The 15,543-nt window shown below is 43.9% G+C and overlaps 2 protein-coding genes across 4 annotated transcripts in view; one reads left to right on the plus strand and one right to left on the minus strand.

Annotated features, from left to right (window-relative positions):
• Window positions 1-15,543, plus strand: part of tk2 (thymidine kinase 2) — a 300,481-nt gene that overhangs the window by 212,248 nt on the left and 72,690 nt on the right. The window lies entirely within an intron of this gene.
• Window positions 1-15,543, minus strand: part of piezo1 (piezo type mechanosensitive ion channel component 1 (Er blood group)) — an 88,162-nt gene that overhangs the window by 20,202 nt on the left and 52,417 nt on the right. For all 3 annotated transcript variants that reach the window (XM_026191121.2, XM_026191119.2, XM_026191118.2), the window contains exons 25-39: window positions 14,783-15,026; window positions 13,544-13,640; window positions 13,178-13,343; window positions 12,501-12,590; window positions 12,297-12,379; window positions 11,717-11,794; window positions 9,625-9,725; window positions 9,405-9,531; window positions 3,741-3,806; window positions 3,212-3,384; window positions 2,968-3,071; window positions 2,258-2,425; window positions 1,104-1,362; window positions 598-780; window positions 243-449 (exon numbers count right to left, since the gene is read on the minus strand). In XM_026191121.2, the coding sequence (XP_026046906.2) occupies window positions 243-449; window positions 598-780; window positions 1,104-1,362; window positions 2,258-2,425; window positions 2,968-3,071; window positions 3,212-3,384; window positions 3,741-3,806; window positions 9,405-9,531; window positions 9,625-9,725; window positions 11,717-11,794; window positions 12,297-12,379; window positions 12,501-12,590; window positions 13,178-13,343; window positions 13,544-13,640; window positions 14,783-15,026 (2,146 nt within the window). The remainder of the gene's footprint in view (window positions 1-242; window positions 450-597; window positions 781-1,103; window positions 1,363-2,257; window positions 2,426-2,967; window positions 3,072-3,211; window positions 3,385-3,740; window positions 3,807-9,404; window positions 9,532-9,624; window positions 9,726-11,716; window positions 11,795-12,296; window positions 12,380-12,500; window positions 12,591-13,177; window positions 13,344-13,543; window positions 13,641-14,782; window positions 15,027-15,543) is intronic.

Here is a 15,543-nt window from a genome sequence, read left to right on the forward strand (position 1 = left end):
CTCAGACGGATTTCTTGAAAACGCCGATGAGTTCACTGTAATCAGATCTCCATCACCGTGACGACTCTGATGCTAAAGCAGGTCCAACCCGTTCTAGCAAAGTGTAACTAATGAAATGGCAGGTGACTGTAAATGTGCTGATTGTGTTACATGATCCTGCAGCTTTTAATGAATGTCCCAAAGCATTCTTTTAAAAACAGCCCAGTAACCGAGACCAAACAACATCTCGTATTCACACCAACCTTTTTAATTTGGCTGATTTCAGCTATTTCCAGGTTTTCCAGCGTGGAGGCTGTACTGACTCCGTCTTCCTCTCTCTCTTCTTTTTTTCTTTTTGCCTTTTGCTTTCCATCTTCATCTCCTTCTCTAGTTTTAACTCCAACATTAAACGTTTCTGGAGAAGCGCTGTGATCCTCCATGGGGCCTTCATGGTCCCACAGGCCATACCGCTGTGTGTACACAAACAGGCAAACCAAATTACAAAGAAATGTCCCCTTTTCTCAGTGCTGTCTGAACACTCATCATGGAGCACACAGACAAGGGCCTACTGAAATCAACTCTGCAGGCTCCTCGAGCCGAAATCAGTGGTGGACTTACCATCAGCAGGGATCTGTGGAAAAACAGAGCCAGCAACTGAAGAAGATCATATCTGATGTAGTTGTCAGTCTTTTCCAGGCCAAGGATGCGAGGTGGGAAGAAAGGCTTATCAAGGGTCATCTCGAAACTACTGTTCCAAGGAAAAAATCCAAACTGGAAAATATATTTCACCACTACCATAACCTGAAAAGAAGCAGAGAAGCCAGCGGTCAAACCAGCAAAGAGCCCCGACCCGCCGTCCTCTGTTAAAGAAGTCATATACAGATGAGCCAGCTTTCGATTGGCTGCTTTAAATCATAAAACACAAGATATTAGTCTGAATAATTTGGACAAATTAAGTTTACTGGATACAAGTACAGCTGCATCCAGTTGACTCTCCACTCCACAGAGGTGTGGACAGAGGCACTCATACGTGCTACACATGATACTGAGCAACATAGTAAGATATTTATGGATGAACTGAAAAAGCCCACACGATGAAAATAACAACATTTCTCTGTTCTTACCTCCGTGTAGATTATAGCAGTCATCCAAAACTTTTTGGTTGGTCTTGGAACAGACAGCATAGCCCACAGGAACACCAGTATGGGCAGGACCAGCGATATGACGGAGGCACTGACCACATTATTTAACACTATGATGAAATAGCACACCAGCTCAGAGTTGGCTGACAGCAGGTTGTACATGGCAAACAGCATCTTCAGCAGACGGCTCTGGCTGGAAAAAAACTCTCTGCTCTGTTCCAACTCCTCGATCAAAAACTGTCTGTAGAGACACAAGGCTGGTCAGGACCACACGTTTGCACATGAATGCAGTGCAAAAGAAAGAATCTGAGTGAAGGAAGAGGGAATGGGAGAGAATACACTGAAACATATGGAAGCCCGTTTCCGCCACTAAATAAAAACAAAACAGCTAGTTTCGACTTATTAACTCGAAATTTCGAGTTACTTTTCTCAAAATTTCGAGTTACTTTTCTCAAAATGTCGAGTTAGCTCTGCCAATCAAAAATATGCGTGAATGAGGTCGCTTTCTTGTTACCCGGAAGCATATGGCGCAGAGGAGCGCGCACTCAAAAACGGATCCCAACAAATTGGCGCTTTGGCGAGTACGTTTGCTGATAGTAACACCGTGTGATTCAGCTAATAACAGGGATTTCATCATTTGTGAAGCCAGGCTGAAAACACTCAGCAATCTGTGCGACTGGATGTAATACCTAGCTTAGCTGTAGCATTTGTAGCTGAGGCTTCAGCTTCTGGGTAACGAGGAAATGACGTCATTCACGTAGATTACTGATTGGCAGCGCTAACTTGAAATTTTGAGAAAATAACTCAAAATTTCGAGTTATTTTCTCAAAATTTCGACATATTAACTCAAAATTTCGAGTTACTTTTCTCAAAATTTTGAGTTAATAAATCGAAATTTCAAGTTAATATGTCAAAATTTCGAGAAAGTAACTCGAAACTTCGAGAAAATAACTCAAAATTTTGAGTTATGGATCGTTTTTTTTTTTTTTTTTTTTAGTGGCGGAAACGGGCTTCCATAGAAACATGCTAGAATTGGGCTGGTTGAGAGATGTTTTGTGGCACACTGCTAGTTTCATAAAGTACAATCACTGCCTGTGAGTGTCGGTAACTTTACTCAGAGTGTCCCCAGCATCTACCTGTCTCCCAGCAGCTCACTGGCTGTTCTGGAGTGTCTGCCTTGCTGCTGGTTGGATAAGTCTGGGATCAGTCCCGTACTGCTGGATGGCGGTTTTGGAGTTAGGATATTCCCACTGCTGTTGAGTCTTAGCTTGGGGGTACACTGGTTTATGCTATCCTCCAGGCACCTGAGACACACACCAACAAAAATTGAGGACAAGAAGTGGATTCATCTACAGAATTAAATCAACATCAACTATTTAAATCCTCTGGTGACCTGCCTTTTACCATTTGGATGAAACTAATGCACTGTTCATTACTAGAGCCTCAGAATATAGAATATAAATGCTGGAGAAAACAGTCAAGCAGAGAAGATACTCTAGAATTATGCAGTCCATTTTATGGCAAGCACAAAGAGTGTTGAAGTAGGACAGTTCCATACATTAAGAGGAATTTCTGCCTTGGATAATACATTTATTATGGGTGAAAATTGTAGTTTTTGAGGTCATAATGACTTTAACCTTTGACAACCTACTTCTATTCATTTTATCCCCCAGTCAAAATAAAAATGTATGCCAAAATTGAAGTAATTCCTTTAGGTGCTCCTGAGAAACTATGTTCATGCAAAGGACCACTTGAAAACTGACGCCACTCCCCACCACGCCCAGAGGGATAAAAGCTACATCAAATCAAATCCACAGGAAACATCGGTGACCCTGCAAACCTGTACCTGGTAGAATTTTCTGCATCGGTGTCGTCCAAACACGTCTCCAGGGTGCAGCTTTCACTGCCCTGAGATTCCTGATCATCTCTGGAGTCTGCTGCTGATCCGCGCTGTCACCAGAGTCACACAGACTGTAGTTAGTGTTCGTTTCTATGTGTTTGTACGTGCATGCATGCATATGTACGATCCGTGTGTGTGCGTGCGTGCATGTGCACTTGCTTGTGCATACTGCACACTCTGTTGTGTTTACCTGCTGAATCTTTTGGATGATGAAGTAGCGCTCATTGCACAAAACAGTAGAAATCTCTCTGTACTGTTTAGTCAGTAAATTAAGCCACTGAGTGAGTCCATCAACCATCGCAAGCACTATCGCCCCCAAGAAACGCAGAATATCCAAGATCCTCTGCACCGTCTCACCACGACCTGCGCAGGTAAAAGACAGACAACAAAGTATGATGTGAAGCCACACTGAAAAAGATTCTTATATAATTAATGCAAATTATATCAGGGCCTCGGGACTTTATGCTTTCCCTGAGTCTTTGGATTCTCGTGTTTTGTAAGTTGAGTTAATGATGTCGTTCTGTGACTCGGTGGTTCCTCTGGTGTTCCTTCCTAATCTAGTTCAGCCTGCATTTCCCTGCGTGCATTCTCGTAAAGTAAAACACAGAAAGAAAGCCATCTGATAGTACACAAAACCACACAAACTGGACACAAACTATGATGATGGAACCCCTTTGCCCCTGGTCAAGAGCAGAAAAGCAGGGACTACGTGAACCTACCAGACTCTTGTTGCTTTGACTCCCCATCCTGAACGATGGGTTCCTCGTAATCATCATCCCCAGAGCCTAGACAAAATCAAATACACAAAGACTGTAAATATCTGCATTAGTATAGTATATCTGTACAATCTCTACCACGTAGATGCGACCTTTTAATACCAATAAGTCTGACAACTTTTTGGTTTTTGCATGTCTTCAGAAGGAAAGAAAATGGTTATAAATTGTTTTGATAACAGCATGTGCCTTTGTGTTTCACTGCTTCTCTTCACATTAGTTGTCAAAGACCAGATATAATAACCCACTGCTGACTGAGACTTGTTCATTTCTGTTGCAAACACTGTCAAACCGCCATCATGTCAGATCTGTAGTGACTGTTTGGATCACTGTCATGCTGATAAATGAAGGTGTTGCCAGTTAAATACTTTACAGATGATAATGTATGGTGGATTTTTCTGAACGAGTCGATTGTGGGCGCCGGTTTAGCTCGGTGTACTGAGCAGGCGACCACATGCCGTACGGCTGAGAGTGGCCAGCCGGGTTTTAGAGACAGAAAGTTTTAGGCCTGCAGGTTCTTCTTTTGTCATTTTAACCAAGACGTGCCAATTTTTAGCAAACAGCTCGAATCACTTTGTTGGTCCAAAAATACAATTTTATGTCCGTCAAACTGCTGTCTTTGACACTTTCTGTTGATTCAACTAAAGAAATTAACCAACGTATTTTGTGACACAAAATTGTCATGTGTAGAGACAACGCTGGTTTGACCATCGAGTTCAAAAACAAACACACACACATTTCTCTTTTTTTGTTTGTTTTTGTTTTTCAAAAACAAACAAAACAAACATTGATCAGGTACAATGGCTGGACTGAAAAGGAGTGAAAAAGCAGTGGATGCCCAATGAATCCTCTCCAGAAACCTGGTGCTCAAGAACACTTAAAACTGAGAAAAGCATCCAGAGATGCGACGTGGCACCAGGCTTGTAGACCTTACTCTAATGCTTTGGACAAAGTGTTGACTTTGTTTATTTCAGGTCTGCGTGTGTCATGTATGCTGCAATCACCAGTTCACCTGACATCAGTTTAATTTGCAGCTCATTTTAATTAATGCAACATGATGTAAATGTGATAATTGATGTGAAGGCTGACTTCACACAGTATTGACCTCTAAACCTCTATGGGTGGAAAACCTGAAAAATATATATTGTTATAAAGAGAATAAAATCTTTAGCTGTTATTATTTTAGTTTTTTGTCACATAACTCGTCTTCTACCACTTGTTGTGAAAACGAGTGAAAGTGTCCCCTTTAGTGTGTTTGTTGGGCAGCTTAGATAATGTCACTACAGATAAGAATATCGCCCATATGGTTTTCACTGCCCTATGCATAGCCAAGAAAACTGTCCTCATGAACTGGAAAAATAAAAACAATCTTAATTCTAACCAATATAGAAATTATCTATTAGATTACATTAGTCTTGACACAGCCTCTGCCACCACATCAGATCAATTGCTCTGGGCTCCTTTGATCAGCTCCATCACCTAGTGGGGGTGGGGGGTCATAGTTTGGTCCCGCCTTCACTGTTGTGATTGGTGTGGGGGTAGGGACAGACTTAGGGCGTCGGGGGGTTCCCCGGAGGCATCTTCCTTGGGGGGCTCAACCCGGGGTATCGATCATGGCCTATTAAGGGCTCTGTTGGCTCTCAGGTGACTGTTTCCTCGTGGCTGCGTGCAGCGGGGCTAGGGGAGGGTCTGTGCTGACGGACGTGGGTTACTGACCTGGTAGCCTGGCTGCCCCTGGGTGGGTCCGGGATGGGCGTGAGGTTCTGGGGGCACTCTGTCTCTGGGCTGGAGCCCTGGCCGGGCCTCGGGGGGGGCTCTTTATGTCTGTCTCCACGTTGGTTGAGTGTGGAGTAAGTGCATATGAGAGCATGAGGGTGGGAATGGATGTTTGTATCTGTGTGTGCCTGTATGTTTGTGTCTATATGTCAGGTTGGGTATCAGACGCCACCTCTCTGGGGACATCTCAGGCCCTCCAAGGTTTGGAGGCCTATCTCCCCCCACCACCACTTCCCCTGCCAGTGGCGGACTCCCTCAGACATCGGTGCGTTGGTGGTTCTTTGTGTCCGGGGATGGGCGTCCAGGTACACACCGGCTCACTCCTTGGCGGCCGCTTATCGGGGCCTGGAGCCTGGGGCTCGCTCGGGCCACTTCGGAGGTGGGGTGCCCCCGGCCTCTCAGCCTGGGGCTCGGTCACTCAGGCACGGCTGGCTGCCGGCGGAGCTCACGGGCGCGTCACTGCAACTCCCCCTGGCTTCTGCTCCGCGGCTGCTGAGTGAGCCCTCATCTGGGACTCTCCTCAGCTCTTTCCGGGACAGTGGCGCAGCTGCCCCTCTGTTGGTCTTCCATGGTCTCTTGTGTTCTGGGGGCCTCTGGATGTCTGGAGTTTTGATCTCCTCCATACCTGCTTCATGCCCTGGAGGACGGGGCTGTGGCCCCCCCCACACCCTCTAGCAGATTATTACATGAAGGAACCTTTTAAAAAACAAAAAACAAGCGCGTCCATGCTCACAGGTGTACACACGGGTGATCACACCCACAAACTACACCCTTTTTGGCTCCTACCTCAAAGCACACTGTGTTCTGTTGATCTTATGTGCTGCACAATAATGTTTAATATTTAGTATTTACTGTCATATTCCCATATATCATTGTGATGTTGTTTATTCTATTACTCTTGTTCTCTTCTGCTTGTTTTCTTTTTTCTTTCTCAGCAGGTGACCCAGGTGATTGATATATGCATTTTTTTGTCTGCTTATTTTGTTGGTTTTTGGTTTTTGCCCTTTATCCCCGTCCCTCTTCCCCGCTGTTTTTCTTTCCCTCTTTCTTTTCCCCGTTGATTTAGCAATCCACCTTCATCCATGCCTTCACCTGTGGCACCAAATGTAGTGACTGAAAGAGGAAACGATTCTGTGAAGAAGGCTGGGCTCTCCCAGGGAGAAAGTAAAGAGCTCGGTCATTTCAAATGAGCTGGAATTGCTTTTCACACTCAGCCTGTTAATTAGTCCACTTTAGCTTAATTGAAATTTTTTTTTTTTTTTTTTTGTAATGACTCATTAAATATATAAACAAAAGTAAAACATACCTCCAAGGGGCCTATAGCAACTTTCACTTGTTTTCTTTTTTTTTTTAAATTTATATATATATATATATATATATATATATATATATATATATATATATATATATATATGCAGAACAGCAGTGGGGACAGAGCATCTCCTTGGTAGAAGGTAGGTAGTCAGAACTGAGGGGATTGAACTACCAGAAGGCAACATTGCAGACATAGAGGACCGTTACAAGTACTTGGGGATCCCGCAGGCGAATGGGAACCATGAAGAGGCCGCTAGAAAAGCTGCAACCACCAAGTACCTGCAGAGGGTCAGGCAAGTCCTGAGGAGTCAGCTGAATGGTAAGAACAAGATCCGGGCCATCAACACGTACGCCCTGCCCGTGATCAGGTACCCTGCTGGGGTAATAGGCTGGCCAAAGGAGGAGATAGAAGCCACTGACATAAAGACAAGAAAGCTCCTTACCATGCATGGAGGGTTTCACCCCAAGTCCAGCACCCTGAGGCTGTACGCTAAGCGGAAGGAAGGGGGCCGGGGACTGGTGAGTGTCAGCACCACAGTCCAGGATGAGACAACGAACATCCAAGAATACATTGGGAAGATGGCCCCAACTGACCGAGTGCTCAGTGAATACCTCAGGCAGCAGAAACCCAAGAAAGAGGAGGGAGACGAGGAACCATCATGGAAGGACAGGCCCCTGCACGGTATGTACCACGGGCAGATAGAGGAGGTGGCTGATATCCAGAAATCCTACCAGTGGCTGGACAAAGCTGGACTGAAAGACAGCACAGAGGCACTAATCATGGCAGCACAAGAACAAGCTCTGAGTACAAGATCCATAGAGGCTGGGGTCTATCACACCAGGCAAGACCCCAGGTGCAGGCTGTGTAAAGATGCCCCAGAGACAATCCAGCACATAACAGCAGGGTGCAAGATGCTAGCAGGCAAGGCATACATGGAACGCCATAACCAAGTGGCCGGCATAGTGTACAGGAACATCTGTGCCGAGTATAACCTGGAAGTCCCGAGGTCAAAATGGGAGATGCCCCCAAGGGTGGTGGAGAATGACCGAGCTAAGATCCTGTGGGACTTCCAGATACAGACGGACAAAATGGTGGTGGCTAACCAACCGGACATAGTGGTGGTAGACAAACAGAAGAAGACGGCCGTAGTGATCGATGTAGCGGTTCCGAATGACAGCAACATCAGGAAGAAGGAACACGAGAAGCTGGAGAAATACCAAGGGCTCAGAGAAGAGCTCGAGAGGATGTGGAGGGTGAAGGTAACGGTGGTCCCCGTGGTAATCGGAGCACTAGGTGCGGTGACTCCCAAGCTAGGCGAGTGGCTCCAGCAGATCCCGGGAATAACATCGGAGATCTCTGTCCAGAAGAGCGCAGTCCTGGGAACAGCTAAGATACTGCGCAGGACCCTCAAGCTCCCAGGCCTCTGGTAGAGGACCCGAGCTTGAAGGATAAACCGCCCGCAGGGGCGTGCTGGGTGTTTTTTTATATATATATATATATATATATATATATATATATATATATATATATATATATATATATAATTGCATCTTTAATGGGTCAATATATTCCACAAAACCACAGCTATACTAATTGTTATATGCATTTTTTGTAGTCTTTTTTTCTGCCTGTCCCGTTTGGCTCTTTTGCATCAGAATTATTGTCTAAAGGCGAAGAAAGATGCCCAACGGATTTACTTTACCAAATGGACCATCCCAGCCTTGCCGTAATGGTTTATTACGGTTTATTTTATTTTATTTTCACTTGCTAAATACGGGACAGACTTGACTGGAGCATCAGCATAACCACTGACAGAGCGTACGCGTGATCAAGACCCTGAGATCCTTAAACTGCTCCACCTGGAGTAGTGACTTGAATGTTGCTGTTGGAGCACATGGTCCAGTGCCCTTTCTTAAAGGTGGCAACAGATTCTTTGTAAGTGAGCAAACATACAAATTTAGGAGGGGATCAAATGATTATTTCACCCCAACGTGTCCATGTTCTTTACTCTATGGTTTTGCTACTATTTTTTGTATTTAGCAATACAGTTTATTTCATTTTGCAATCCGTTAGGTAGACAAAGTTTAAAAGTTTGTCTTGCAGCTTTAAGCATTCACACTACAATCAAGAACTACATCCTTTAGTCACTGCATTTTGGACTAAAGACTTAACTGGACTTGACTTGTAACTATGTAACAAGACCCTTTGTTGGGGTGAAATTTGGAGGGTTTGTAGACAAATTGCTTCAGTTTTCTAACTGATCGTTGTCACATCGTAAAATTGTCTGAATGGATTAAATCACAATCATTTTAGCTTTTACACACATAAATACTTGTAACAGTTGTGCAAAGCTGTTTACAGTTTTACTGCCAAAGGACATTAAGAGGCTGAGAGCAGTCAGTCATTTACTAGTTCACATGTTATTCTCACAGATTTATAAATGACAGATTTTCCTGTTTGACTCCAGGGATGCCGTGTGATCCAATATCTTATCAGAAATCGATGTAAGTAAATCCAACCTTTTACTGACAGAGCCTCGTGTGAATCAGCTCTTTCGTCTCCCTCAGTTCTCTTCAGTCGACCCTGTCGATTCTGCCGTTCTCTCAGAGCTGTTTTCACACTAGTCACCCATGCCTGATACGCCAACTGGGAGAGACATCTCATTTTAGCAACAGCATACATCATACAACACAAAACTTTGCGCTTTTGTTTGTGTGAATAAATTGTGTGTGTGAGCACCTGACAGGCAGTCTGTTTCTGAGGCTTCTGTTCTTCAGACTGTAGCTCATCTTCATCCTCGCTGTCAGATTCAAACAGGTAATAGTCTCCTGAGTGTAGCACTGTAAGTAGGAAAACATACTGTCATGTAAATAACTCAAATAAGTCTCTAATGCTGCCATAACAATCATTTGTATATGTTGCTATTGTTGCCTTTAATGCTACTTTTTAGAGTTCTTTTCATTGTTACTATTTTGGGGTCTTTTTTTGAAAAAGCTGCTTTTATACCTCGCCAGTGGTTGAGTAAGCACACAAAATGTTACTGTATCTTTCTACAATGACAAGTAATGAATCTAAATCTGAATCTCGGTCTGTATCATAGCACCAAAAGAAAATCTGGTCATGTAGCATTTACGATGGTCCGTTCTGAGCAAACACGGCTCATTTTATAGTTCTTGAATGCATCGTTCAAACCAAAATCATCACTGCTCATAGACACAAGCAGGACTGCATCATCCAAAAATGACAAAGACTAACTTTGCCTTCTTCATAGATACAGGTTGTTACTGTAGTAACTCAGCTGATGACCACAGCCACCCCCTGTTCCCTCCAGAACTGCCTTCAACAAGATGTGGTGAGCAAAGGTGGATATACTTGTATCTCCCTGCTTTGTAGTCTGTACACAGGGGTTTTCATCGATGGATGAGTGGACTGAGGTGGATGTTGCTCATGAGGTAGGGCGGATCACCTGCTAACTGGAACGTTTGAAAGTAGTTTGACCCCTAGCTGCTCTAGTCTCCATACCAAAGCATCCTTGGGCAAGATACTGAAGCCCAAGTTGTTCCCAGTGCATTCAGAGTATGTATGTTTGTGCATGTTAGATGTCACAAAGTTCGACCCTACCGGAGCTGATTATTTGTGTTCTTTTTTGTGAGTGAAAACAGTTACACACAGAGACACAGAATATATTGGTTCTATATATGTATGTAACTGACACATGGGCTAATTTGTGAGGACAATGTTTGAAATAGATGTTCATGTGAGAAATAGCTACTAATAAATCTAACTGTGACACTGCAAGAACTGAATGAAACACAAAGTGTCAGTTATGCAAGCTCAGTCATCCAGGTGAGGAAATCTCAGCACATTTGCACAATGACTGAAACTAGCATCACTGACTATCAATGGGCCGTCAGGTCAGTTTCATGATCAGTGGTGATGAGTCGCATTCACAGAGAGTTGGGGAATGGCTGCAATCACAGCAATGTAAGACACTAACCCTCACCCCCTCCTCGATTCAGAGATGGGGAGTCAAGGAGGCCATTTACGTGAAAAGGGAAAGACCATCTCTGAATGGAGGAGAGGGCGTAAGAGTACTCAGAGAGGCAGAGAGGGATAAGGAGAGAAATGAGGTGTGTCTGGACACCAGGTGACTGCATCTCAACAATGGTGATTGGATATCCAGAGAGAAGGAGAGAGGGGGATGCACAAGGGCAGAGTATAAAAATGGTGCTCGGGAACATTTGCCATTGGTTTTTTTTTCTCTAGTTCCTGTGATGAGCAGAAGACGTCAAATGAAGATCTGGCTCTGGACATCTACAGTCAGGCTGCTAAACTGCTTCAATAAAACATCATCAAAGAAGTCTAAATTGTGGACGTTCCCTTTTCTCTTTACTATTTTACAGAAACAGTAAAGGTAAAAGTCTGAGTATTAATCTACATCACAGGTCACTCCAGCCTTCTAAAGTAACAGACCATTCTAGGCTTAGTTTTCCAGTTAAAATAAACCCAGTCGTATTTCAGGAGCACAGATCTAGAGAGGAGCTACCATGACGGACGTGGTTGGGAGGACCGGCCTGCGAGGCTATTCAGGGTTTCTGTAAGACATCCAGAAGCCTTTGCAGACTTCCTGTATTGGGCTGCTGGTTCCACAGATCAACACTCTATATTCAAGACTGCATACAGAGACTGTTCTACTACTAAGACTACAGGCTTGGCTACAGATCTTGTAGCCAAGCCTGGAGCTCTGTCTGTTGTTTAGACAGACAGAGCTCTTGGGTTTGGGTTATTTGTATGGTTTTCCACATATCAGTATCGTCTCCATCCAGGCTACCTGCAGCATGGTCCAACCACGGCTGGTACCACAGCTTCTTCCTGGACCTCTTTTTTCCTGTCTGCATCTCTGGATCATCTGGAATGAAAACAGAAGTTCAAAGAGCTTTCAGGACAGACTCACTGCGGGGATGCGAAGCTTAGAGTTGCACTAGCAGTTGTACTAGGAGAAGTCTGGCAAGTGTTTTAATCTTTTTTGGGGGAAACAATCTTCCTAATACAAGTGGTCCTAAAACGACACAGAAGGAAGAACAGAAATACAAAAGAAGAGTAAATGTTAAGGGTGTAATGTGAAGCTAACTCACGTGCAGCACAGAGAAGTTTTATTGACTAACAGAAGTGAAGAAAAATGTACGGAACAGGAAGGAATACAATGAAGGGAAATCAGGACACCGAGGCAGGAAAGAGGATGAGGAGACAGCAAATATGCTTCTGCAAATAAACATTTTTACAAAGCACAAATAACAGAAAGTGTTGTAGAAAGAAAAGAAGCTGTATCTAACGTATGTAATTGATTTCAGATGACACTGATTAAACTTCTGGCAGTGACAGGAAACACACGGCAGTAAAAAGAGCCGCACCGACAGCCGGGCTTTCTTTGGCGCTTTCACTTATTTTGTGTCCATATTTGTACTTCTGCTGCTTGGATCGAATTCTCTGCATCCTGAGGACAAAAGAAGAGAAGGACACGGACTTCATTTCTGTGATGCTTTGTTTCTGAACACTCTCATTTTCAGGGTTTCTTAGAATTTGCGATATATTTTTCCATTGCTGTGAGCACTTACGATCTCTTGAGTTGCGACAGCGATTTCTTCTCAGCTTGTTGGTGGAACTTGATGTTCTTCACAATACTGGCTCTAAAGAGCTCGAAACCCCTGAGAGGAAAAGGTCAGTTAGTGCCATCAGCAGTTTACAGCCAGGAACCAGGTCGTTTCATGTTTGTGAACAAAAGTGTGTGCGTGTAAATACAGGTGTCAGTATAGCTGCCACCTGCTGTCCCAGCTGGTTATGGCCACAGCCTTTTTTCAAAATGTTAAATATGAAATGAGTATTACTGAGCAGCGGACAGGGTGATTGTCACGGTGACAGCACATTAACAGTGCACTATGACAGTGAAGTGATGAAACGTGTTTTTGGCAGACGCTGTGTCACTGATACCCGTGCACATTGCTTCAGGCCAGGTCACGCACACACTTTGTGCCAAATATTTCGGTCAGCACGTGCAACATTTTAGATTTCAAATATTGCCGGTGAATGCACCAAATAACCACAATGGTAATATCTGCAGCGCTTCTGTGGTCAGGTGAAATATGAATCGTCTAGATTTGTTGTGTCTTTGGCATCGCGATAAATATAACTTGTGAGTAATTAAAGCATTTTCAAAACTTCTTTTGGGTAAATTCAGGACAAACATCTCATGCACGTTTGCGTGATGTCAGTCAGCGATGTCACCGAGTCGTACCTCGAGGCCTGTTTGGCAGAAGCCTGCAGTTCAGTTGTCACATGAAGGAAGTAGAAACTGAGGAAGATCCTTCTCTGCAGCAGCAGGCACAGGAAGCAAATACTGTCCCACATTATTCCGGCTTCTTCTACTGGGAGACTGCACGTCTTGTCACTAACTGCTTGTGCTGTCAAGAAATCCAAAGAAAGTAAATGTGAATTTTGCAGAACATCAATCCCCATCAGAATTAAAGCTTTTTAAAATACCAAGTACAACCAAGACTCATTTCATATTGTACTTGGCAAAAAACCCCAAAACAGATTGAAGGCACAACGTTCAGTCTGAGTAGAAACTGATACGGCAGCTCAAGTATTTTTAAAAACTTACGATCATAGTATCCTTTGACTGTGCATACCAAGCTGAAGAGTTGGATGACCCAGCAGAAGCCCTTCTGCATCTCAAACACAAACACACATGCCAGGATCTGAAACACACAAACACACATAAGCACAGTCAGTATTTCTATATGTGACGTTTTGTATACACAGATTCCAAACTTGTTCTTTTTCTTTATATCATGATATCACAAAGTGATGAGGCGTCTCTGTGGGACACAGAACCTCTGGCTTTTTCAAAGGCTCCTATAAAGAAATGACAGCACTGACGAGAGACAGCTTCACAGGACTCTCAATGACAACACCTAACACTTTGTGAGTCCTGCTTTACCAGACCGTGTTAATCACATCGACCTAGCAACCAGGTACCCGCCCCCTGACGACCTCTGTATTCCTCGACCGGTTGGTGAGTGGTTACTGGAGTACGCTGGCTGAAAGCGATCACAAAGCCTTGGTCACAGCAGTTTAATGGGCAAAGCTGATTTGTCTGCAAACACTCCCTAAACAACGAGCAAGTGTTTGAACTGGTCAACTGGCTGGTTGTGTTCTACCTGAGCACCTGAACTCAAAGTAAAAGCAAACGCGTTTGAAGAGGTGGAACACACCTAGCACTGTGGACCTATTTCAGCCTCAATCGCCTCAATAACCTCCAGAAACCACTCGCCATCTGGTTGAGGAATACACATTTTCCCCTAGCAGTCGATGTCACTGACCATCGTCTGTCCTTGTGTGACTGAGGCTTTAGCACGGGGGGGGGGAAATCTCAGTCCACGAGGGCCGGTGTCCTGCAGGCTTTAGATGTGTCCTCGAACCAACACAGCTGATTTAAATGGCTAAATTAGCTCCTCAACATGTCCTGAAGTTCTCCAGAGGCCTGGTAATGAACTAATCATGTGATTCAGGTGTGTTGACCCAAGGTGAGATCTAAAACCTGCAGGGCACCGGCCCTCGTGGACTGGGATTGCCCACCCCTGCTTTAGCAGCTGATTTTTACAGCAAACCACTGCCATGTGGTGGGGGAGGAGCCAGGCGGTCCCTGGACATCACATCGACAGTTTGCTTATTTTTTTTAATGTTTTTTGGTAAGAGTAAATTATTTTTCAAACAAGGTCAAACAAGGTTAGCCTTGTGATATCATCAACATACGTGAAGCAGGACAACACATTGTTGCTTAGTTGTGGATGTAAACGTAAAATATATTTCATCACCAAACTATAGATGTTATACTTACAGATAAGAGATTTTTAGATATGATGACTGCCACATTATAGATGATGAGACAGTCCCACAGGTTGAGGCGAGTTCTGGATGGTTTGCCCAATAGCTGCGTTCCAAACAACAGAAAAAAGAAGCAAGCAAGCAGGTAGCCCAGTCCAAACACAGATATGCGAGTCGACCCTGTGATAAAGACCACCGACAACACAAACCAGAAGAAGTGGCGAAACACCAAAACCTTCGCCATGTCCAGGTAACTCCTACAAGAGGAAAAAGAGAAAACAAATCATAAAATACATATTTGAATGACAGAGCTGCTCCTGTAGTGAGATGGAGAAGGAGAGCAAGACAAACTATGAGTAAAATCCATTTTTTCTTTAGATTTAGATCGAGAACAGGCAGGTCAGGCTGCAGTGCACAGTCTTACAACCACTTCTTCCATGTGCTAGAAAATCATGAAGGTAATGTGTGAGGCCATCTGTCAGAGAGTTAAAGTAAGGATTAAGTGTCCTTTTACAACATCACATTAAAGCTTTCATCACAAAATGTCAAAAGCAAAGTTATTCATACTGTTACATACGTCAAGTCCACAATTTCCACTCTCACCATACGATGGCTGGTATAGGCTAGCTGCCCCCCCAATAAGCATACGCGAAAGAGAACGGGTGGATGAACGGATAATAATAATAGTATTTTGCAAATATGGGAAAATGTGGAAGGAAATAAATAAAAACTTTACCTTTTCGTTTTCCAAGAATATCCCCTTTTTTTCTAATT

The sequence above is a fragment of the Astatotilapia calliptera genome, chromosome 13 (genome assembly GCF_964374335.1).
Source record: "Astatotilapia calliptera chromosome 13, fAstCal68.1, whole genome shotgun sequence".
Lineage (NCBI taxonomy): Eukaryota > Metazoa > Chordata > Actinopteri > Cichliformes > Cichlidae > Astatotilapia > Astatotilapia calliptera.